The 25,524-nt window shown below is 41.9% G+C and overlaps 2 protein-coding genes across 5 annotated transcripts; both read right to left on the reverse strand.

The window, feature by feature from the left end:
* Nucleotides 1-877: 877 nt before the first annotated feature.
* Nucleotides 878-14,842, reverse strand: tmem44 (transmembrane protein 44). Of its 4 annotated transcripts, none has more exons than XM_054790717.1 (10): nucleotides 14,647-14,796; nucleotides 12,745-12,891; nucleotides 12,588-12,678; nucleotides 12,369-12,526; nucleotides 10,306-10,392; nucleotides 10,040-10,210; nucleotides 9,047-9,196; nucleotides 8,919-8,984; nucleotides 8,703-8,834; nucleotides 878-1,485 (listed from the first exon to the last, which is right to left on the reverse strand). In XM_054790717.1, exons 2-10 carry the CDS (start codon nucleotides 12,808-12,810, stop codon nucleotides 1,306-1,308), a joined length of 1,101 nt encoding a protein of 366 aa, XP_054646692.1. In that variant the 5' UTR covers nucleotides 12,811-12,891; nucleotides 14,647-14,796; the 3' UTR covers nucleotides 878-1,305. The 4 variants fall into 4 exon arrangements, with proteins under 4 accessions (XP_054646692.1, XP_054646691.1, XP_054646690.1 ...); XM_054790715.1 differs by having other exon boundaries at nucleotides 892-1,485; nucleotides 8,763-8,834; nucleotides 12,765-12,891; nucleotides 14,647-14,842; XM_054790714.1 differs by having other exon boundaries at nucleotides 892-1,485; nucleotides 12,765-12,891; nucleotides 14,647-14,842.
* A 26-nt stretch (nucleotides 14,843-14,868) lies between these two features.
* lsg1 (large 60S subunit nuclear export GTPase 1) lies at nucleotides 14,869-25,297 on the reverse strand. Its single transcript, XM_054790718.1, has 14 exons — nucleotides 25,084-25,297; nucleotides 24,670-24,796; nucleotides 22,052-22,172; nucleotides 21,877-21,963; nucleotides 21,710-21,796; nucleotides 21,555-21,615; nucleotides 21,302-21,478; nucleotides 20,130-20,453; nucleotides 19,954-20,055; nucleotides 19,717-19,860; nucleotides 19,520-19,643; nucleotides 16,997-17,076; nucleotides 16,738-16,908; nucleotides 14,869-16,349 (listed from the first exon to the last, which is right to left on the reverse strand). The coding sequence occupies exons 1-14, from the start codon at nucleotides 25,171-25,173 to the stop codon at nucleotides 16,170-16,172; spliced, it is 1,875 nt and encodes a 624-aa protein (XP_054646693.1). The 5' UTR covers nucleotides 25,174-25,297; the 3' UTR covers nucleotides 14,869-16,169.
* Between the last annotated feature and the right edge of the window lie 227 nt (nucleotides 25,298-25,524).

The following is a 25,524-nucleotide window of genomic DNA, read 5'->3' on the forward strand; positions in this document are numbered from 1 at the left end:
AAAGGATGACTAAAGGGGAACGAAGCCATCGTTGACGTACGGGCCAAGAACAACACAAAGGCCTTTCCAAACTGTTGCTTGAGGTCCTAATCCGAGCTTCTCATCCCTTTTGCCAACAAGATTCCATCTTTTTATTTCGGACACAGTTTGTTGTCTTTGGTCACCCATTCTTGGAGGCCTTGTGACGGATATGCTAACTCAGCGTTTATGACGACGGCAGGCTGCCTCAACGGAGTACAAAGACCAAAAAAACCCTACACATTTTTAGTTCAGTAGTATTACAATATAAACTACTATTGTATTTACTTAAAACTAACATTTATTTACATACAGTGTGTATAAGCAGCTTTTAAATTGTGCATACAGTATTTCCTCAGACAGAGTGGTGTTAACGTACTCAACTGCAGAGAGTACCAGGTGTATATGAGGAGTGAAGCATTTACTTTGGGTGAGGACTTCACTTGTTAACAAATAATTATGTTATGGTAATTTTAAATAGTAATTAAATAATTGAAATAACGCATAATAATGTTTAAAAAAGGACTGGACACTATTTGGTCGTGTTTTTTACAATAATGGGATAAATCCATACTTCTGTGCAATTTCTCGCAAACCACTAAGTGCTTTCTTTTTAAGCTCTACTGCAAAAATTCAACTTTACAGATGCCCCGTCACAGTGAGTGGTTCCTAAGGAAGCTACAGCCACCTGGTAAGAAATAACAAGGAAGCTTCTATTTGATGTGAGGTATTTGTTAACGTGGACCTTGCAGCCTGCAATTAATCAGGGCATGACGTTTTATACATCAATCCGAGGAAGTACAGACTTTACATCTTAATTGCCGTACAGCTGGCAATAGGATTATAATGTCACTTAATCTGCTGAAGCACATTGTTTGATGCCATCAGTGCTGAAACTGCAAACTGCTTTACCTCACATCGCATTCGTCTTGGTCATGCCCCTCAAGGGAATCCAACAGGGTGGAGTCAAATGTGCTTCGTTAGCGCTGATCTAATCATTGTATTGTTCTACTGGCAGACCAGTGGTGTAAGGTGGTGCAGCAGGCAGATGATGGACTGGAGGACGTCTCGTCTGGTTCTTATCGCCACCGGTCGCCCTTTCCCCAGTAGACAGTCCTGATAACCTTGTGACTCACAAAATACAGGATGTGACCCAATAACCTCTCAATATTGTTCCAGTAGGGGACGTACTGTATCTTATAAGCCTTCCAAAGTCACCTCCCAGAAAGGATTTGATTTGATATTTTTTAATGACATTTTCTATTGTTTCCATTGTGATCACATTTGTCACTTGGACAGTCCTGCGGCATCATTACAGGACACACGGTTCTGTGGGAGCGCACATGAGGCGTAAGTGCCTACACTGAATGGTTTGGGGTTGCTTGGCCATTCTTGCAGGGGGAACTCATCTCCACCTTGTTTTGCTTGTGCTTCACTCCACCGTGCGTTTCCTTCTTCAAAATCCCACTAAAAAAAAAAAAAAAAAAAAAAAAAAAAAAAAAAAAGGGAGAGGTCAATATTTTGCTCATACTTCATTAGCAAGTGGAACGTCAAACACGGCTGTTAGCTAGCAGGCTACAACATAAGAACCATCTCAGGGTGCTTCCATTGACGCAGTCTTGGCGAAGATATGGACAATTAGCAGTCATGGCTCAGAACTTGCGCCTGTCGAATGGCCCAGAAGGACAAGTAGTCGAGTAGGAATATTAAATATCACAAACAATATTGAATTTGGCAAGTAGATGTAGCCATAAGAGGGTACACTACACAGTAGGCCAATAACCAACTCAAATGTGTGACCCTAAATTATAGCTAAAACCAAGCAAAAGAGTGTTAAAGGCATGACTAATGTTAAGCAATAGTGAAGAAGTACAGTGGTGCCTTGGTTAACCCCATTAATCCATTCTAGAAGGTCCAACTCAAACCAAAACGGAAACTAACCAAAGCAAATTTCCCATAGAAAATCATGTAAATCCAGGCACCTAAAAATGTTCACACAAAACACATTTTATAGATAATAACTATAGTTTCACATGCAGAAAACGATGCAAAAATAATGACAAATGACAAATGAATGGACAACCAACATTTAACACTTTGACCTAGTTTTGTTGGAAACCCCCCACAAAACCATCAATTAACAAAATAACACAAAATAAATGATTCCGCTTCAACCACAATTTGCAAAAATATCAAATTACAAACGTTCTAGAACCAATACACATGTACCTTGCCGTTTAATATAGAATATAGAAAATGTTATATATAATATAGAAAATGAAAAAAACAAACAACCGTGCTGGCGAGGGTACGTGTGCTGTTTGACTCCCTGCCGCAAACATGCTACGGTAGGAATGCTTATGTTTTGTTGTTGTAACCATAAATGAGTGTTGTAAAATGAGGTAAGCAGAAACACCAAGTGTCACCCTCCATGTGCCGCCGGATTGATGGACTGCGACACTGGAACTGGAGGGGTGTGTGTGTGTGTGTGTGTGCGCGCACACCGCAGCAGACGACGGAGTCACCACTGAGCCATACCTCTGAAATGTCAACAGCCTTCTCTTTAAGCTGTAAAATTTGGAGGTCTTGCACCCTCATCTCAGTACGGTCCATCGCCTTTCCCTTTTGTGTGGTCTATGTGTTTTGATAGGTCAAGTATCTCTCTAAAGCACATGTGTCAAACTCATGCCCTGGAGGGCCGAAACGCTGCAGGTTTTCTCTCCAACCAGTTTCTTCAGCAGGTGATTTAATTGATGAGCTCCTTCCCTCAAACTGAAGGTGTTGATCATTAAAATCACCTGCTTTAGTGACAGGCTGGAAAGAAAACCTGCAGTGTCTCGGCCCTCCATGGCACGAGTTTGACACCCCTGCTCTAAAGCACAGCAAATCTCTTATAAACAAACGCCGTGGCCCACAAAGCATTGCACGATCATGTGCAAGTATGACAAGATTTTGCCTTTGTCGCGTGATACAAGATGGTGGCATAAACAAACCAGATGGTATTTTGGACACTGAGCAAAACTGCCAGGTCCTTCTGATCGCTGACAGATGAGAAAATCATCCCAGGTCCTTAGCAAGGACAACAAACCAAGCAAAGTAGAGGGTTCAGTGTTTCGTACAATATAAAACGGTTACTCTATTGTTTGTGATCTGGATATAATAGGGCCGTCTCTACACAGCAGGCTGTTAATACCAGGGTAAGTTCCCCTGGCCCCTGACTTGGAGGTCAAAGGGACCTCGAAGGGAGAGATGTAACCCTTTGCAACAGGGTAGTCAAGCGCGAGGTGTGCATGCTTGAAACAGAAGAAGTGTGATCTTGCACCTCTGAGGTAATTCGGGTTTAGACACACTAAGAAAAAGCGTACAGCTAAACTTTTGTCAAATTGCTATCATCAACTGACAACAAACATAACTAATTTGACCCTCATGTGCAGTTTGTTACACTCACCAATGACATCCACCTTCTTATGCCTTTCAATCTTATTTCTTTAGCAACCTCATTGAGAATGATGCTGTGGAATGGCTAGCGTTGCATTAGTGTTGCCACAGTTTTAACTCATGCAGCGGATTTTCCTATGCAGATGTGCCCTGCCCAACCTCAGTCTTTAATCAAAGATCCTTCACTGCAGAACAATTGGGCAGCAAAAAAAATCTCAAGCATTTCCCGCCCTTAAGCCCCGCTCTGTGTTCCATCATGATTAAGAACGTGTGCTCAACACAGTAAGAAACACTCAATGCAAGAGTCAGGCCAAGTAGAAATAGTAATAATTATAATCAATAATAATCATTTCAAATTAAAAATGCTTCCCCGTGGCATCAAAGCCATTCGGGGGCAGAGGTCAAGTTCTGACTACAACCCATCTGACCATAACCCATCCTTCCATCCATTTTCGATACCGCTTCATCCCCATTAGGGTCGCGGTGCATGCTGGAGCCTATCCCAGCTGGCTTCGGGCGACAGGTGGAGTACACCCTGGACTGGTCGCCAGCCAATGGCAGGGCACATATAGACAAACAACCATTCACACTCACATTCATGCAATTTAGAGTCACCAATTAACCTCACCTGCATGTTTTTGGGAATGTGGGAGGAAGCCGGAGTACCTGAAGAAAACCCACGCGCACACAAGGACAACATGCAAACTCCACACAGAAATGCCCAAGGGAGAATCGAACCCAGGTCTTTCTGATCTCCAGGCTGTTCCTGTATTGGCCAACATGCTAACCACAAGTTTGCCCTTGCCCATAACCACCAATGATATTTTTTATGGCCCAGATAAAACTATGGGCCTTATCACAAACCGATTCAAACAGAATGACGGTAACACCCAATGATGACGGTGCAGCAACTCCAGACCAGTCACTTGCAGGATATCAACCTGTCCACATATGAAGCTATCACTACTGCCCCCCTTCCCATAAGCGTAGGCCAAAAATCATTCAAGCAAAAGGCAGGAAGGAGCGGCAACTCACAAACTTTTGTAGGTAGTGGCCACAAACCATTTCCCTCTCCACTAGTAGTCGCATGAGGGTCTGTGCTCACAGCCTGGCACCGTGCAGTCCGATTGGCATCGGCCACATAACACCAGAGTCGGTAGATTTGCTGACATATGCCTTGAGGAGATCAGGAGGAGATCCCCAGGAGACAAGGGTGGTGGATACTGTACTGTATATCGGGAAAAAAACCCTTATAAAACCTGTCCTATCCCATCCAAAAACCCCAAACTATCACAAAAATGCTCAATTTTAACATTGTACGACATTAGGGTTGGGCATTGTTTGAATTTGAACGATTCCGGTTGCAATTCCGAGGTCCCCGGGCAGAAGTACACTTAAATAAAAGGATGTTTATTTTAAAAAATAAATACATGAACACATAGCCTGTTTGTGTGCTGGGGAGTGTCTGATGCTGAAGGCACTTTAGCATGAACCAGGATGCAGAATATCAAACAAAACAATGTTTGTCTGTTCTCCCCGGGTACTCCGGCCTCCTCCCACATTCCAAAAGTACGCGTGCTAGGTTCATTGAAGACTCTTATTTGTCCACAGGTGTGAATGTGAGTGTGAATGGTTGTTTTTCTATACAGCCGTCCTTCGTTTATAGCAGTTAATTGGTTCCACACCTGACTGATAACATCCACAACACTCATTCTTCACACTCCTACCGTCACGCAGACGCTACAGGAGTTTGGCTGGCAAACAGTTTTTACCCACAGGCCATCAGGCTTCTCAATGAATCACTCACACACGCCGCACGCAACACATGCATACACTCATAACACTGAACATTTTATTGTTGCTTTTGTTTCTTTTGTTCTTATTCATTTTCTTGTGTTTTCCTTTCTTTTTTTTAGGGAGAATGAACACAATAAGAATTTCATTGCGTAGTACAACTACCTGTTTTGCTGTGCATATGACAAAACTCTTCAATCTTGCATGAATTGAATTTTTGTAGTTAGAGAATAGAAAACCTGTTTATGACCTCCTAAATTTGATTTTTAACATTATATAGCCATGAAATAACACGCCTATAGTCACCTTTACACCCCTGTTATTTTTTTTTTACAACAAGTTGCACCACTCTTATGCTGCAGGGACTCAAGATGGCTGCTAGCTAGTGAGCTAACAAGGTAGCAAGCTAACCAGTATAACCAATATACTGTAATAATAACGCCCGCTATTAGTCATAAATATGCATATTTAAGCTAATTTTACAGGTTTTTTTGTTACAAAAAAATGACAAAATAAAGTAAAATAAAAAAAAAACTAAAGGCATTCGGAAGACGTGATGGTATGTATTATTCTACCCTGGTCACTACGTGTCACTATGTTACTGAAATGCGTCTGTGTAGGCTCTCAGTCGTACAGGAGTTGTCCATCGAGGAAAAGGCTTCTTGAGACGTCATCTGTACTTCTGTGTAGAAGGTGTCGGACGTTTCGCTCCTCATCCGAAGAGCTTCGTCAGCAAACTAATAAGTGCTGGTAGCTTAGGCCTTAAATACAGTAAGAGTGGGCGGAATTGGTGTGCCAACACCCTCCTCCTATTGGTTCGTTACACTAAGCCTGCATTCCTCATCTTTACAGTGGTATAATCCTATCCTGTTATTCACACCTACGATAAAAGGGAAGTGTCGCTCCCTGAATTGGGTATGAACGACTCTGATACTGGCTTGTTAGCATCTATTGTTCTGGCTCGGCCCTGCCTTCACCTCATTTGCAAGACTAAGAGCTGTGGGTTTTGGACAATAGACAATAGATGCTAACAAGCCAGTATCAGAGTCGTTCATACCCAATTCAGGGAGCGACACTTCCCTTTTATCGTAGGTGTGAATAACAGGATAGGATTATACCACTGTAAAGATGAGGAATGCAGGCTTAGTGTAACGAACCAATAGGAGGAGGGTGTTGGCACACCAATTCCGCCCACTCTTACTGTATTTAAGGCCTAAGCTACCAGCACTTATTAGTTTGCTGACGAAGCTCTTCGGATGAGGAGCGAAACGTCCGACACCTTCTACACAGAAGTACAGATGACGTCTCAAGAAGCCTTTTCCTCGATGTTACTGAAATGTTCGGTGAGACACAAAACACCAGACTTTGTTTAACGGAACAACAACAAAAGTCATGTGAGAAATGGAATTTCTTATAATGGAACAATCATCGAAGCAATAAAGATTTTCAACTGGAATATTTCATTCATTGAGACCGGCATGTGTGATTTAAGTACTGGTGGTTCTCACTATCCAGCCATCCATTTTCTATGCTGGAGCTGACTTCGGGCAACAGGCGGGGTACACCCTGGACTGGTGGCCAGCCAATGGCGGGGAACATATAGACAAACAACCATTCACACTCACATTCACACCTATGGACAATTTAGAGTTGCCAATGAACCCAACATGCATGTTTTGGAATGTGGGAGGAAACCGGAATACCCGGAGAAAACCCACGCACGCATGGGGAGAACATGCAAACTCCACACATAGATGCCCAACGCAGATTCGAACCCAGGTCTTCCCCATCTGACTGTGACTGTGTGGCCAACATGCTAACCACCGTGCGGCCCTGGTTCTCACTAGAACATGACAACTCAGCCTCATGGAAGATGCTGGGTGTTATCATCTGGACTTACTTCCCCAACAGTCCAGTTTGTTCACAAGCTTAGGTGAAATTAAAGGGATAGTGGGATTTTTTGACATGAAGTTGTGTGACATCCCCATCAGCATTGTAGTCCACTAACAGCGACTTTACCCCCCACTTGGTCTCCTAAGTCCAGTTCTGTTCAGATTTCTGTGATGAAGAACGTGGTTCCACTTCATTGCCGGGGACAATTAAGTAAGGAGTTTGGCTTCTAATAAAAATATGCGTTCAAAAGATTAAAATATTTGCATCACAAAAATGCCTTCTCAAAAACTCAAACCTTACAAAACGCTCTGCGTTACATCTGTTGGATTACAATGCTGATGCGGATGTCATACAACTTCATGTAAAAAAAACAGAACTATCCCTTTAAGTGACGTGTGTCAAATTCTAGCTTTTATGTACATGTGACACAAGATTAAGTGCCACGCCCTTCAGCATGGGTGGGAGCATGCCTCACTGATCATGTACAAGGTATACAGTACCTGTATCCCCATGCATTTATACTATGATTGCAATGTTGTAGAACTGCACTGACTCATACTTTTACTGCTATGTTAACTTCTGATAAAAAGCCTCTACAAGTGTCAACTAAAAGAGAGCGTGTGTACTTTTATATATGATACAGCTCTGATGCAGCCTGCTGACGGCTGTTGAATGCACTTTCAATAGTCGGGCACCACCTAGTGGCTTTTTGTGGGTGGTACGCCTCACGGCTGTGTTGAACTCATTCAATCCCAGCCATTTTTCTAAATTCAACCCCTTCATTACTGGCCATGTTAGATCATTTTGACTGATTTTTCAAGGCACACCGACTATGGCTATATAACATGGATCTTACCAAAAGAAAGATTAGACTCATCTTTCATCAGAAAAAAAAGAGTTTCTACCGTTTTTGTGTTCTTTAGTAATCAGCAGTAGAACATAGGTAAGTTTCAGGAAAATATCAGTTGCAGACTAAAAAAGGGAGAAAAACAGCTTTTTGTGAAAAGATACATTTCAGGCATTACTTTCACTTTGACACAAATATTTTTTTTGCTTTTGTGACAGCTCAAATATCAACAACTATACCACAACATAAACAACACAAAAAAGGTTTGCGCTACATGAAAATAACAATTTATTTACAATTATAACACCATGAACGATTTACAATTTGTTTACATTTGGAGCTGAACTGTGTGCATGCGTTTAAATTTCCCTTCAATGCATAACCTTCCACACGCTACACTCCTCCACTTTCTTCCACTTCCGCCTTTATGTCATGTATGTTCTTTCCATTCAGAGCTCTTATCAAATGCACTTTTGCCACCTGGTGGCCGGTTTTTTTTTTTGTTGCTTAAAACAGCTGTAAATGTAACATCTATTAGTGCGCAGTTGCATCATCACCTCTTTTTGCCTCTTGTGCAAAATAACGTGAAAGACGTATAAATATGTCTTTGGGATCGGGTGTTTGGGTTTATAAAAACATTAAAAAAACATGAATCATGCTCGTGATTACCCTCTAGTCTGAGATAGCTTTACTATAAATTAGTCCTACCCACCTCTAGATCAAAACTGACAAGGGAAGAGTCACATGATGTATCAGAACCATGGAGTCGTACCATTGGGACTGTCCTGCTCCGAGCTTGGTCATGCACCACCTCTCCAGACACCGTCACCTTTTTGGGGCACAACTGTGGAAAAACCATATGATGCCTTCATCCATCTTCCGATATTACAGTGAAAGATCAGCTTTGGTTGGACGTGATGCTGCTTACTTGTCTGGTAGCATGAATGCTAACATCCATGTAACGACCCATCTCGGTTAAATGGAGTTTTTTGTCCTGTAACGAACGACACACGATGACTGTGGACAGCAACAACATGAAACTTACATTAATATTACCTTTCCATGTGCTGATGAGGGAGCTGCATGTTCATGTGTCACCATGACAGCATTGTTCTCTGATGAGTCCGCCAAGAGGCTCTCCATTTCAGGAGAAAAGCTGATAGGCGGCTGCCTGGTTCCCACGTTGCACAAATGCAGGACTACAATCTGGCACGTGTGTCGGAGGTCAGAACATGAACAAATGAAATCATTTCTATTCTAAAAAAACATTTCTATTTTGTCTCCTTACATGACGCCTTTTTGCTCTTTTTTTCCACATTTTTTTCTGTTTTTAGTACAGTTATTCCTTGCCACTTCGTACTTAAAATTTTGCGGCTTCACTCTATCACGGTTTTTCCACAATATATGAATGACACTACAAGTCAAAAATATGCATATTTAAGCAAATTTAACAGGGTTTTTTTTTGCCTAAATTAAGCATTTTCAAGCATAAAAATGGCTAAATGCAGTAAAATACAAATATTAGGTATTCAAAGACGCTGCGATGGTATGTATTATTCTACCCTGGTCACTAGGTGTCACTAATGTTACTGTAATGTTCGGTGAGACACACAAACACCAGACTTGATCACCGGAGCAACAGGCTTTTTTTTTTTTTTCTTTCTTTTTTAGGTTTGAATGATCTACTGTCGCTAAAACTCAACACTGAACCCCCAAATGTCACTTCCTGTCCGCCCCCCTACTCAGCTCCCCCTAGCACTGGCACACATTTCCCGCAACACACACGAACAATGAGTTTTGTTTATGCCTAAAATGGCTTATTTTCTTGGTAATACAAATGTAAAGGTGACTATAGGGGTGCTATTCCATGTCTAGAGGGCTTTAACAATGTTAAAAACCGTATTTAGAAGGTAGTAAACAGGTTTTCTATGCTCCAACTACAAAAATATTCCATTTATAAATGGAGAAAACAATTAACCGCGATATATTGTATTTTTAGAATGCACTTGGGACACCCCTGACTTCATATGTTCTCCAAATGCAAGATACAAGAAAATCCAGCGAGGCACCACAGACTGCCGCCAGCAGCCATGGCAGGACCCTGAGAAGGAAGCTGAGCCCGGTACGGTAGTGAAGAATGGCAGCAGCATAAAGAGCACCAGCCAGTGAGCACAGCGCTGCAGAGAAAATGTCAACTCCTGGTCGCATTTTCCCCTTGTTCTGCAGGGGATAAAAATAAAGTTTCTATTTATTTTATTAAAAAGCTTTTTGCTCCCTGGAGACAAGGACTTGTGTGTAGGTAGGCGACCACTTACGACTCGACTAAGTGCAGGGAACCTGGAGGTAGAGGTGATGACAAAAGACAACAGCCCAAGGATGTAGCCAAGGATTTCAGTGTTGTCCTGGTACAACATTCAGGAGGGAAAAATATTCACTGTAACCTGATTTTATTACGCTGAATTACACATTACGCCTTATTGCTGTTACAGTTGCTGAGGCTGTTGCTAAACTGTTAGCTTATAAAAGGGCTTGAAGGAATTCATCTGGATAAGAGATGCATACAATAATCAACATACATAATCACAATAAAAGTGACTTGTAATTATTAGATTAGAATCGGCTCCAGGACCCTCCCCTTCTCTCTTTAATTACCTTTGTTCACTTGTGGCACAATCCAGGTTTAGTCCCTAAATATGCATCACACATTTAAAGTACATGATGTATATATCTACAAGTTATATACTAAGTTTCACGTTTGCGTCTAATGGTGCGTTCAGAGACCGCTGAAAAAAATGCGACAATACAGACACAAACACGTAAACACTGTGGGCTATTTTTTTTTAAACTGTGGTACATGTTTGTTGTACATTTTACCTGTATTGTCACGTACAGTGGTGCCTTGTTTAACATCATTAATCCGTTCCAGAAGGTCCGACTCAAACCAAAACGGACTTCAACCAAAGCAAATTTTCCCTTAGAAAATCATGTAAACCCAATTCACCAGTTCCAGACACCCAAATATATAAGTACAAACACATTTTATAGGAGGAAAATGATAGTTGCAGAAAATGATGCAAAAAATAATTACAACTGACAGACAAATGAGCATTTAATATCACTTTTACCTAGTTTTGTTGGGGGGAAAAACAAACAAACAAAACCATCAATACACAAAATAATACAAAATAAACACATAATTCTGCTGCAACCACAATTTGCAAAAAGGAAAAAAAATACATCAAACTAAATATCAACGTTCTAGAACCAATAAACATGTATCTTGCCATTTAATATACAAAATGGACACTGAAAAAAAACACAACCGCTTGTGGCAGTGACGTTGTAGAGGTGCGCCGGCGAGGTGGTGACGTGTGCCAGTAAGTTGGAATGCTTATGTTTTGTTGTTGCAGACAGAAATGAGTGTTGTGGATGTAAAGAGACTTAGTGTCACCCTCAGTGCGCCGCCGGGTTGACAGACTGTTACGCAGGAACCGCAGTGGTACACATCACACCCGATGACAGAGCAAAATTCCAAGATCTTGCACCCTTGTCTCGGTTCGGCCCATCGCCTTTCTCTGTTGTGCGGTCCATGTGTTTGCTACGTTGTGTATCTCTCTACAACTCTCATATAAACAACCTAAAATGGCGCCTGCGGCCCACAATGCATTGCGTGATCACGTGCAAAATTTTGTCTGGGCCATGTGATCCAAGATGGCAGCATAAACAAACCGGACGCTATTTTGGACACTAAACAAGCGGGCGGACGCAAGCCAAGGCAAAGTTTTAGCAAAAATGTTGGTCATGAACCAAAAAACACACTAACCAGGGCAGACGTTAACCAAGGTACCGCTGTATTTATAAATGATTGCACACTTGTGGTGAATGAGATTTTGTTTTCTGTGGGGGAAAAAAAATTACAAAATGTATTTTTTTGAGACCAGAAATCAGCAAATTGGTGGGCCTGAATGCTGATTTGCTAATGTGCGGGGATCCACTGTTACATTTTTTTCAAATGGTCTGTAGAACATTCTGCTCTGAGGGAATTAAAAATCGATTTCAAAATATATATTTTTAAGAGGCAATGAAACATGACACCACCCTCCTATTGGTCAAAAAAAGCACAAACAGCCATTCGGTTGCAGAAGGAGAGGGTGAAATGTGTACAAACAGTGCCATCAAGTGGCCACATGATGCACACACACCATGGCTTTGAAAGGCCAACACGGGCCTGACTTTTCCCTCTGATGATCCAGGATGTTATTTTTATCTTTCCTGAGTGTTTTGCATGAGTGTTTGAATTAGATGTTTTACAATTGCATTCTAATTTATAAGGAGGGACTTTTTTATAAGAAAGGTAAACCTTGGTGTTCAATCTTACTTGCAGGGTGACATAAAGCAGCTTCCTCCCTCGGATGAGCGAGTCTTCTGGGCTGCCTAGGACGCCTGACTTCAGGACAGCACCAGTGAGCGCAGTCAGCAAACAAACTGCAAGAAGGTGACGTCTCCTGCGCCTCCTGACCATCCTTCGCCTCCTCTCTAAAGCACAAATGTAAATATAAGCTACATCTAATAAACAATTGCCTTGCTTTGAACGTACCTGCATGCAAGTCCCTGAAAAGACACAGCGGAAGACAGCAGGAGAAAATATTGACTCCACCCACAAAAGCAGACACAAGTTCCCTTAAAACCTGCAAAGAAGTAAGACTTGATTTGTAAAAGTATTAGTCTGCACTGTAAAGCCCATGACTGTGTACCATTGATGAGGAGGTTTTACTTGAATATGTAGCTGTCTGGACAAAACCGCTCCAGTGAATCCACATATGCTACCAAGGAAACAGTAGACAGTCATCAGGGTCTGTGCTGGACGTCCTCCAAGATGTTTGCATCTCTGACACGTGAGTCTTGAAAAGGTGAATATAAGAATAAAAATCAACAAAAACAGAAATGCAAGACTTTGAAGACTTTAGATTGTCTCTTCCATATAAATCAGTCTCAACTACTAGACAGGGAACTAAATAGCTAGTCAACAAGAGATGTGGTTGCTCACGCTCAGGAAAACACTGCCCTCTACAGTTTTTGTAGATAATTGAAAGTCACACGTTCCACCCCCACTGAAGAGTTCTAACTGCATCAAGATGCCATAGTGACTATTAGTGATGGGAAACTGGATTCCTTTTACTGACTTGAGGTCTTATAAGTCACTCATGGAAGTGACTCGAATACTTGATTCATTTGAGTCACTGCACAGACACTCGCAAAAGTTGTGATTCGGGTACTGGGTTCACTCAAGGCACCCATCATAGAGGCCATGCGCAGAAACTTGCATGAATCAGATACTTTATTCATTCCAGTCACATGTCATAGAGTGCTTGCGCAGAAACTCGCGCAAGTTCCTCTACCTCCCCATGTACCCAATTTCCTCGAATCACTGGTGCAAAGACACTCGCACATGAGCAACGAGTTGTAAATTAATTAATTCACGTGAATGACCATTCACTGAGCGCATGCACATACAGTTCCGCCGCCTCTCCCGACTTGTCCCAGTTTTAATAACTGGTCTGCCATGTTGCCTGGCTTTCATTTTTAAATTTATTTAACAGTCACAGAGTTATTGAACGAGTCAACAGAGACGAGTACCCGTGAGCCCCATTCAGTACAAACAAAATAGCGAGTTTTAAAAGCCACGTTCATGACTCACACATCTCTAGTAGTGATGGGAAACTCAATTATTTTATTGACTCTAGTTTTTATGAGTCCCTGAAGTGAACTGGTTACCCAATTCACTCGAATCACCGGTGCAAGGACACTCGCACATGTGTAACAAGTTGTGAATCGGATACTTAATTCACTTGAATCACCCGTCACAGAGCGCATGCGCATACAGTCCCGTCGCCTCCCCGACTTGTCTCCCTTTTCGTTACGCCCTGACTTTTTTGCCTGGCTTCCGTTTTAAACTTCCATCCATCCATTTTCTATACCGCGGGGGCATGCTGGAGCCTATCCCAGCTGACTTCGGGGTCTGACTGGTCAGCCAATCGCAGGGCACATATAGACAAACAACCATTTACACTCACATTCATACCTATGGGCAATTTAGAGTCGCCAATTAACCTCACCTGCATGTTTTTGGAATGTGGGAGGAAGCCGGAGTACCCGGAGAAAACCCACGCGCACACGGGGAGAACATGCAAACTCCACACAGAAATGCCCAGGGGAGAATCGAATCAAGATCTTCCCGATCTCCAAGCTGTTACTGTGTTGGCCAACGTGCTAACCACTAGACCACCATGCGTTTTAAACTTATTTAATGTTAATAAGAGTGAGTAAGTTAATGAGTCAACAGAGACCCGTGAGTCCCAATCAGTGTTTAAAAAAAAAAACCAAACAGGTTTCAACCACTCGTCATGACTCCTACACATATACACCTCTGGTGCACGTGACCGGCAATAGGGCTCGGAGCTAGACAAGTAAGCATATTTTAGCCTAGTCATACCTGTGCAACAATCATACTCTTTAATCAGAACATTCATGTTGTTAATAAGCAAGGCTCGCTAATATACAATTTAACAAATACAGCAACACAATTTTTACAAAATCGTGTATGTTCTTCTAAAAATACTAGCATGATGAACACGTTTGAGGTAAAAGGTACTTACTGAATACAAGAGAGGAACAACAGCAAGGCAGAAAAGGAGACTAGCCGGATCGAAGTACAACTTTGCTCTGATGGACTACTAGCAGTAAAACAGGTGGTAGAAGAGCTACAAAATGCCAGCAAACTCCACGGCAAAGACTTTTGGTCTTCACTTATCCAACCCTGCAGGCTCACGGCCGCCATGTTTGTACCGAACGCATAAATTGACCAATAAAATGGCGCGCGTGTTCATTATTTAACAAAATGTGGGCCAACTTCGACGTAAATGTACTTTGGGAAGGAATTCCTTAAAGAACATACGTAGAATATCAACGAACATATACATACGAAAAAATATACTGTACTTAACGTCTGACAACATCTTGAGTTTGGGTAATCTGGGCATCGATCCATGTTCGATAGCACCACTACTAAAGGCAGCATTTAGCAACGGATCTATACTAGCATCATGTGACCGATATTTCTCAGTTTTCCTTCTTTTTAGTGTTATGTATCTGTATTTAGTATGTTTTACACTCAGGTTAATAAGTTTGTGGACACAGGAGGACTCTGGGGGCAAAAAGCCAAAAGATGAGAGCCATGAGTGTGTTTTGCAATCTTGGTTTAATAATGTTATGTAATCCAAGGGAATATTTTATTTGTTGATACTCTTACATTGTCTTATATTTCTGTATTTCTATATTGGTAACTTGTTCACAAATAAGTGTGTTAATTTTTTCTCTCTTTTGTTTGCCTAAAATCTTTATCCTGTGTATAATAATATATCTAATATAATTATAATAAAATATAAATGAAAAGCAAAACACACAAAAATGCCCACGTAAAAAGTATCGCTATCAGCAGTAATGGCCCTGTATTTACTACCATATTTTTGGAAGAAGCTGTACGAGAACATATAGTGTGTCCATCCCATCATTCCTGCTAATGGCAGCAGTACTTTAAACCTATATAATGTACGTCATGTAAGGGTCATACGGGTTTTATTCTTTGACACTCTCTCATAATCTGGATCCAATAAATGCATTTGGTACATGAACCCAAACTGTTTAGATATTCCTTGCAGTAATATCCTACTGCAGTAGATGATGAACATCTGAGTTCATATCAGGATTATGAAGCTTTCATGTTCACGTGATGTGCACTTAGGAGTTGAAATCATCTGTGATTGAGATTCGCGTTCCAGTTTGGGATCATCTTGGTCAGTGATTCTCAACTGTCGCTCGCTACGTCTGTGCCTGGGCAAAAATAATAAAAACGTAATGACCCGATGTCCGTGAATGCACCTCGTGTTCTTGTCTGTGCCGTTGCAAGGTGCGTGCCATGTTTATGGCCGACTGTCAAGCTTGAGCAGGAGTGGGCACTTAACGTGCCGTCCGTGCGACACACAGCTGCAGATATCTGCTGGGAAAGCTCACGCTGCGTTGCAAAAAGATCCTTTAAATCTTAAGATATTTGAGAAGCTTGAGTTGGAAAAATGTCCGAGGGGGTGATGGCGGGTCCCGCGGCCAAACCGGAACCACCCATCTAGGCGTCGAGATGCTTGCAAAGCCGACGCACTTTCTCCTTCTTGTTCCTGTTGCCGTGCTTTTTCCAGGGTTTGCCCACCATGGTCTCCGTCATGGCTTTTTCCGGAGCGACGATTCCGCTACCGGGTTTGTAGCCCATGACAGACTGGACTCCTTTGGAGAGGGCCCGAACGTTTTCCTAGAAGACAGACGCAGGTCCCAAAGCAGGTAAGATATCTGACAATGGCATGTGTTTATTCAAATCTACGCGCTTAGTCACATTTACTTGACATCTGTGAGATGTGGTGAAGCACTGTGGAGTCACACTAACACACCATCTCACTAGCGATCATTCATCAGCTCGTGGGAGGAGCGATCACATTAATAAATGGACTTTTCCTTTGTCTTTATTCCATGCATTGATGTGTGCCATGTTTTTGACTCGATGGATTATTTTCATTCTTTCTATTCATTTCTATTAAAGTCCCCGCCAACTGTCCTTCCGGGACCTCCCACGAAGAACGGCAGAAAGACCAATGCAAGTTTCTTTCAAGCACAAGACAATGTCTAAAAGTCCCATACTGTACCGCATGGAAGAAGTTCTTGTCCACCACGTTCTCAATCCTCTTGACTTTCTGCTTGTTTGAGGTCAGAGAGAAGTCGCAGTTGAGTAGATCTTCTTTTTGGAATTTGCTGTGCTGTGGCTGGAAGTCGTCGGCGTGGATATGAGGAGGCGGATGGCAGTACAGAAGTTTTCCCTGTCAAGGAGTACTCAGTTAGCAAAGCCTCTCGCTTCCCAGCACGGGTTAGTAAGCGGCCGCGGTGTGCCGTTTTAGCTCGACTTACGTTGACGTAATCCTTGAGGATGTAGCGAGCAGATCTTGGCTGGTCAGGCTGGCCGTGTGATGTCATGAAGCCTCTCATGTCTGAAAGGAGCAAAAGGTTTGCTTCAATCAGAAAAAGCGTCACATTTTGTGGCTTCACTCTATGACCTTGTTTTCAAAAATATATTAATAAACCATCGCTGTTTTGTGGTTGAATATGGCCAATTATTACTAAAAAAAAAAAGAAAAGAGTATTTTAACAAATGTTACTTTTTGCCTAAATTAAGTATTTTTGTGCATAAAAATAGCAAAGTGAAGCAAAATACAAATTTAAGACTCACTCAAAGACGTGATGATATATCGTATTCTAGACTGGTCACTAGGTGTCAGTAATGTTACATTGCTGAGACAATAGCCACTACAGAAAGTACTACAATCCCTCATTTATCGCAGTTAATTAGTTCCAGATCCAACAGTGATACGTGTACCGTGAGGTAGGAGTTCTTTATAAAGGGAATATTTTCATAGTAGCATAGAAAACCTGTTTAAAACCTGTTCTAAATACTTTAGAGTTTTAGCTTGCTAGTCCGTGTTATTGTGCCTGTTGTCAGATAATTGAAACCTGCAATAAAAGCCTATTGCTCCAGTGATCAAGTCTGGTGCTTGTGTGTCTGACTGAACATTAGAGTAACATTACTGACACCTAGTGTCCAATATAGTTGACATAAGAGAAAGTAAATATAATTGACATACTGTAATAAGAGAAAGTAAGATATAAATAGGACATAATATGGACTCATACTTGTTGGCATTGGCCAACCACAGTTCACGCTCACGCTATTGGGGGCTACTGTCTCATCAATGTAACATTACTGACACCTAGTGGGCAGTGTAGAATACTACATACCACAACATCTTTGAATGTGTCTTCTGAATGCCTTATATTAGCGTTTTACTTCATTTAGCAATTTTTATGCTTGAAAATGCTTAATTGAGGTAAAACATATGTAAACTTTGCTTAAAGATGCTTTTTTTAATGCTAAGGCCATATTCAATCATGAATCAGCATGATTTATTACTTGATATATTTTTTAAAAATAGTCATTGAGTGAAGCAGAGAAATTTGACGCATTAAGTGGTGAGGGAAGGAAGGAAAAGAAAAACCAAACAAACAAAAAACAAGGACATTTCCGAATTGTAAAGTGTGAGTCTTTATTATGTCTTATTTTCTCTTATTATGTCTATGTCCACTATATTGGGAAATAGGAGTGTAAAGGTGACTAGGGGTGTTGTTTCATGTCGCGAGGGTTCTAAGAATGTTTAAAATTGAATTTAGAAGGTCGTAAACAGGTTTTCTATGCTCTGCAAAAATAATTCTCCTTGGTGGAAATTCACGGGTGTGGTCTGGAACCAATGAGCCGCTACATATGAGGGATTACTGTAGAAAACTGAAAAATGAATAAATAAAAGGATGTGTAGGGTTGGGGGACTTTGATGTTTTTTTAATATATTTTAGCTTTTTTGCTCTATTTTTCTCTCATTTTTCCTGTTTTTAATTTGATTCCTACAATGTACAATAAAAAAAGAACTTTTCTTTCTGTTACCATAAACCAGGGGTCGGGAACCTTTTTGGCTAAGAGAGCCATGAAAGGCACATTTTTTAAAAATGTATTTCCGTGAGAGCCATATTATGTTTTTTTTAACATTGAAAACAACTAAATGCGTGCATTTTAAGCTAGACCAACAATTTTAGAATAAGTCTCTGAATTTATTCTTTTTATTAACATTATCATACTGAAGCTAATCAGTAATAAATAAAATACTCCTTCTGGTGGCTTCTGGTGCTGCATGGTTTTGTAATGTACTCCGTATCTTTCTTTCTTTTCACCATCTTCTTTGTCGAAAGGCTGTGCAGAATTAGCTAGCTGACTATTTAATTAAAGGAGGGAAGATTACTTCTTGACATCTCAATAACCCAGGTAGGCTACCGCTTTATCCAGTAATAATAAGGTTTTGGTGTCTGACCCAGAAAATATCGGAAGGACAGCTGGCATTGGCTCTGGCCACCCGCATTGCAGTAGAAATTGGATGGATGGATTAAAACGCATAAGAAAGTTTTATATTTTGAACATTATTTTTTTACACTGTGATTTCTGTAATGTTTTACTCTAAAATGCCAGCCAAAAAAAAAAAATGTAAATAAATTTGATCATGTTAAGACATGTTTGGGAGCCAAATGCAGTCATCAAAAGAGCCACGTCTGGCTCCCGAGCCATAGGTTCCCTACCCCTGCCATAAACCAAAAGTCCAAAGTATTAGGAAGTAAATCCGGGTGTTATTTTAAAGTGTGGATGAGTCCTTGTGTAAATCACCAGTCTACCACTATTAAACAGGAAGCACCATAACAACACAAGCGTACATGCAGTACATATAGACTTTGGTGTATCATCAAAGCTGGGTGTGTTTACGTTTTACTATTCTTAAGTGAAACAGATGGAAGCTAATCCGTCAAAAAAAAGTGCATATTTCTATCTTGTCGTCTTACATCCATAAGCCATCAGAAGCTCCTCAGAGGTGGGGGGTCTGTCAGGGTCCTCATCCTCTCGTGGCCGGATGATGTTGATACCGTACGTGCCCTCCAGTACGTGCCGAGGGATTGTTTGGCAGACGTGAGGCGCCTGTTAAGGCCTGAAGGATGCTTGAAAGCAGTGCCAGTTGAAAGTGCGCATCGGTAAAGGATATCATGGAGACTGCTGGCACATGGTCTCTCATCTGGTCAATGGGCAGGATCCCACAGCAGATCATCTCAGCTTTGGTGGACACAAATGAAGGCATCACAAGCCCCGGGCAGTCACACAAGCACAGTCCTTGCTCTACAAACAAAGTCTGTGGAATATGGAGAGCATCAATAGCAGAATGCTGTATTCTCCTAATGATGCCAAGCATGATAGAGACGTGGTTCATGCGGCAGGCTTGTACCTGAAAGTGTTTGGTGTGTCCAGGAGTCGCTGAGACGGACACTTTTTTGTTTCTTAGAATGGTATTGATGGTTGAACTCTTCCCCACGTTAGGATAACCAACCTGGTGAATGCACAAGGGTGAAAAACTTCACTTTCCCACATTTTGCTATGTGACGTGATGCGTTTTTTACCCACCAGTCCAACTGTCAGTTGGCCGTCTTTGCATCGGGGCCCGATGTGAACCGCCTTGAACATCTCCAACAGCTCGTCCTTGTGCAGCAGGCGGCTGGAATTACGGAAGCTGGCCTCGTTACTCTGCTCCTCCTGCCCCTCGTCTTCAGAGCAGGTGAACCACTCCTCCTCCTCCACGCTTATCTTGTCCTGCAGCTCCTCCTCGCTACCACTCTCCTCTCCATCATCGTCCTCATCTGGCCCCTTCGAGTTCAAGTCTTCGTTGTCAGGCTGTGCTCCATCTTCTTGGTCACTCTCTTCAGACTGTGGAGGCTGCGCCTCCATGCCCTGTGAGACCCATCATGGACAGCTTTATTGGTGCAACAGCTAACCACAAAGGATTCTACCCTGCCTCTGCACCCCAGTTAACGTGGTTTTCGGTCAGCGTCGAAAATGTACTCCAAAACGTTGCCCTTGTTTACGTACATTTTCCGCTTAGCCTTCAATATGTCACGCATCTTGTCGTGTCATTAATGTGTGTGTGAGTCAACTGTGTGCTTAATGTATTTTTAGCACACAACGTCCTCGTTAGCGGCCTGTTAGCTTGCTACTACATGGAAACAGGAAGCGGAAGTCAGCTTGGTCGCTGCTCATCTATGATGTCATCAGTGGTTGATGCTGTAGTTCTTTGCTAACTAACACAGTTACACCACAAGTGTCAAAGGTTAACACAAAACATGTTGTTTTACAATTATAGTTCTACATGCGGAAAACAATTCTAAATGCATATAAATCAGGGGCTAGCAAACTGCGGCCCGCAGGCCACATCAGGCCCGTCATCTAAATGCATATAAATCGAGTGAGCAAACTGCGGCCCGCAGGCCACATCAGGCCGCCAGACGTCATAATCCAGCCCACTAGGTGTTTTCAAATTACACACGACCTAACCTACCTACTGCACCATGTGGTTTGGGGGGAAATTTATAACATGCAAATAATGTCAAAAAATTAGGAGAAAAGAATATACAAGAAGAAAGTTAAAATAGTGGGAAAATTATATTTTAAAAAAATGTAGAGTTAGAGTCTGACCTTCTGGAATGGATTAATGACGCTAACCAGGCTTCCAGTGTGATGTGATATTAACCCCAGGAAAGTTCCCAGTGTAGCAACTTGTTACCATGCATCCGCATGCTCACCTTGTCCTCTGCATCCAACCTGTTGCTCTCAGCCAGAGCGGACCAGAAAACTGCCCTCAGGCCTTCTTTCTCAAAGTGCGTGGCCCAGGCTCTCCTCTGCTGCCTGGTCAGCAGGTCTGCTTTGTTCACCAGCAGCATGTTCACCTTGTTCCCCGACACCTCCTTAACGTACGACTCCTTACACGGCACACAGACACACACACGACAATTCTATCAAATCCGCACAAGGATAATGAAAATGAAACATTCTTACCAGGTCGGAACATCTGAACAATGAAGGATTCCTGGCGTCGACTATTTGAACGACGACGTCGCTGCAGGAAACACACAATTTAACCGTGACTTTAGAATGAAACAACACATTCCCAGGTCAGGACACTGGGGGCAAGGTGGGGCTTTTCTCTCTACCTCCTCTCGATGACTCTCCACAACTGCCTCCAGAAGTCCAGGTTCCTCTCAAACGGAGTGAGGATCAGCTTCTGTTCCTCTTCCAGCCTTTGGAGGTGGCAAGATGCAACTATCAGTTTCCACAACGATTGAAAGAGGTGACAAAGCATGAGAAGGAAATGAAATACTGTGCAAGCTCTCTCCTCCACTCCAGGAAGCTGTCTCTCTCTGCCTGCTGGAGAGCATCTGGGCTGGTGCTTTCATCCCATGGGGGGCTGGAAGCAACAAGAGACATCACACATCTATCTAGACATACTTATACTGTACACAGCATATATCCCAGCTATTATGTGTTACACTTACCGTCGAGGAATTCGGAGAAAATGCTTGTTGTCTTCCTGCAGGTTTTTTAGTCTCTTTATCTCCTCAGCTGATGGCAAAGCTGCTCTAGCTTCTGCTGGCACAAACTTGATGTTGAGTTTCTCTAAGAAAAATAAAAAAAGAGGCCGTAAGAACATTGGTTGGTGGTGGTTCGGTACGCAGGTGTACCGATTTCCCACACGGAACATTCAAAGTGAGGAGTGTTGCCAACTTGGCGACCAGATTTGGCGACATTCCAACTCCCCTTGATGACATATTTTCTCAAAAGCGACGCGCGACAAATCTAGCTACTTTTTCTGGTGTTGTTCAAGAGTTTTTTTGGTATTTGGGGACTCAAAAGTGAAAGCACGTATTGTTCTGCATTTTGTGTTCTCACTGAGGAACAGCGGGTGCCGTTGACAGTTCTGCCCCAAGCCGGCAGTGTACAGTCAGCTTCCACGGCACACCGTCTGGATAAAAGAGCAGCAGCGTGTGTTTATATTTTATCGTTAGTTAGCTACTGCTACTCTTTATTTGTAAAATGAAGTGGATTATTTTACAATCCTTGGGGTAAATGTAAGTACAGTCAAACCTGTCTATAGCGGCCAATAAAGGGAAACGACAAAAGTGGCCGTTATAGACAGGTTGGCGGCCATTTTGAATTTGTGCGCACATATTAACATGTCTGTGGTTAGAAGCTTGTTGTGTTTGCAGATACAAATAATTATACTGTTACATGTTGACCAGTAGAGGGCACTGTGGGACTGCGGATAAAAGTTGTAAAGAACAACTAGGCTTGTTATTCTACACCACCCACAGAACAAAGCTGTGCTACTTTTTATACGGCAGAGTGTCATTACAGCTTTAGTTCATCAGGAAGTGACGGTGCGACGTCACGAGCAGGAGAGCTAGGCTGAGTGCTAGCTGCGAGTGTCGAGAGAGTTGGGAAGTGTGTTTATGTTGGCGTGGATGTAAAGTCCTGCAGTGTTCTCCGCTGTTAATAAAGCCATTAAAGTGCATCGGCGACGTGAGTCTCTCCTTCCCCACAACAAGCGGCATTACAGTATTGACCAGTGCACATCGTCTCACACCAGGAAATAAACGGTGTCACTGTCTGCAACAAGCTTTAAAGAAGACGGCTTTTTTTATGTGGAACAACTGACAGTTTGTGTGGATCTTGTGAATGATTGTGACTGAGCTAGGACTCAGTAATTAAAGTCTACACACGACGGCTTCATTGATTAAAAAACAAAACTTTTTCGTGCATGAAGCTTCTGCTTGAGTCGGTATTTTGGCTGCTATATGCGGTCAGATATTGACCAAGGGATACAAAATGGGTGGCCGCTGGCCGCGTTAGACAGGTGACCACTATACAAAGGGTCTATAAACACGTACATTTTGTGCGGGGAATTTTTCAGTGGCCGCTATAGGCAGGTGGCAGTTATATACAGGTGGCCGCTAAGACAGGTTTGACTGTAATTGATAAACCACTGCTATTACATGTATTCACCAGGAGAGTGTGCTACTCAAACCACACTGAGTCATGTTAACTTGAGCCATAGAACACAGCAGGATCTGTTCATTATGCTAATTTTATTAAGTTCTCAATAGCCATTTTAAATAAGGTATTTTTACTCCCTTTTTTGTATCTCTTACGAGGTTATGTTTTTTTCTTTTTCTTATTTTTTCTCATTTCACAAAACCCAATTCCAATGAAGTTGGGACGATGTGTAAATTGTAAATAAAAAGCAGAACACAATGATTTGCAAATTATTTTTCAACCTATATTCAATTGAATGCATTACAAAGACAAAATATTTCATGTTCAAACTGCTAAACTTTGTTATTTTTGGCAAATATTAGCTAATTTGGAATTTGATGCCTGCAACATGTTCCAAAAAAGCTGGGACAGGTGGCAAAGAAGATTGAGAAAGTTGAGGAATGCTCATCAAACTCCTATTTGGAACATCCCACAGGTGAACAGGCTGACAGGGAACAGGAGGGTGCCATGATTGGGTATAAAAGGAGCTTCCCTGAAATGCTCAGTCATTCACAAGCAAGGATGGGGAGAGGTTCACCACTTTGTGAACAACTGTGTGGGTGAATAATCAAACAATTTAAGAACAATGTTTCTCAGCGTACAAGTGCAAGGAATTTGGGGATTTCATCATCTACAGTCCATAATATCATCAAAAGGTTCAGAGAATCTGGAGAAATCACTGCACGTAAGTGGCAAGGCCGAGAACCAACATTGAATACCCATAATCTTCGATCCCTCAGGCGACACTGCATCAAAACCCGACATCAATGTGTAAAGGATATCACCACACGGCCTTGGGAACACTGCGCTTGAAAACCCTCCTCTGTCATTAACCCTTACAAGACCAGGGTAGTTTTTAGCATTTTTACGTACGTTTGTATTTACTTTTATAGCTCACTTTCAAAACGGTTTATCTTGCCTCGGTCGGCATCCTTTTTTTCGGTACAGCCTCTCGTGTGTGACTGTACGGTTATTTTTTCATTATGACATTGTGTATCAACACATTGGGCCTAAAATTCATCCTGAAAGTGTCAACCTAGCCTGCGCCCGCAAGGTCAAAGAGACACATAGTAAAACTTACCTGCAACAAACTCTGTCCCTGCCAGTTCCGCAGTGGCCAGAAAGTCGTCCATGGAGCTTTGTTCCGTCACTGACTGCAGGTTCAACCGTCCCCAATCATAGCCATCATTCAGCTCACTGGTGTGCAGCTACAATTAAGCGCATAACACAATCAGGAGTTCTAATTTTACATCTGCCGCAGTCAAAACATTCACTGAGCAACCACATTATGACCTCTTGCACAATACAAAGGGATAACATAAGAATTCATCTGTTTACGTTTTTATTATACTGTCTGTAAATGTGGCTGCTATAGCAAAGTAATTACAAAGTTCCCAAAGTATCTGTAACAGCTCTAATCTAATTTAAAGCTATTATTTGCAGAGAAATGTATAAGAACATGTGCTATAGTTATTCCTTGCATTGCGTGTCATACCCATGAGTCGCCCCTCTTGTTGCCTCGGCTTGTCTGGAGTCTTTCCTTTATCAGAGCTCTGCCAAGTCCTCCGGCCTTCTTCTTACCCATAACACTTCCTAAAGAGTCACTTGACAGGGGAAAATACAATTGATATGGGTTCAATTGATATGGGTTCAAAAGGCCGAGAAGTTACTATCTACCGTAGAGCTACATGTGCATTCGGTTGTTGTCGTAAAAACCGGAAGTGGAACAAACCAATTACAATCGGAATAAACATAACATTAGGTAGGCACACATTCCAAAAAATACGTAATATATATCTATATATATACATATACATATATACATACAAACTGCCTACAAATTATATGAATTATAAATGTAAATATCATTAAATTAATTTCGTTTCCGAGTAAAATGGGTTAAATGGTTATGGAATGTTCCACATTTCTGTCCAAC

Source organism: Dunckerocampus dactyliophorus, chromosome 10, assembly GCF_027744805.1.
Source record: "Dunckerocampus dactyliophorus isolate RoL2022-P2 chromosome 10, RoL_Ddac_1.1, whole genome shotgun sequence".
In the NCBI taxonomy this organism is placed as follows: Eukaryota; Metazoa; Chordata; class Actinopteri; order Syngnathiformes; family Syngnathidae; genus Dunckerocampus; species Dunckerocampus dactyliophorus.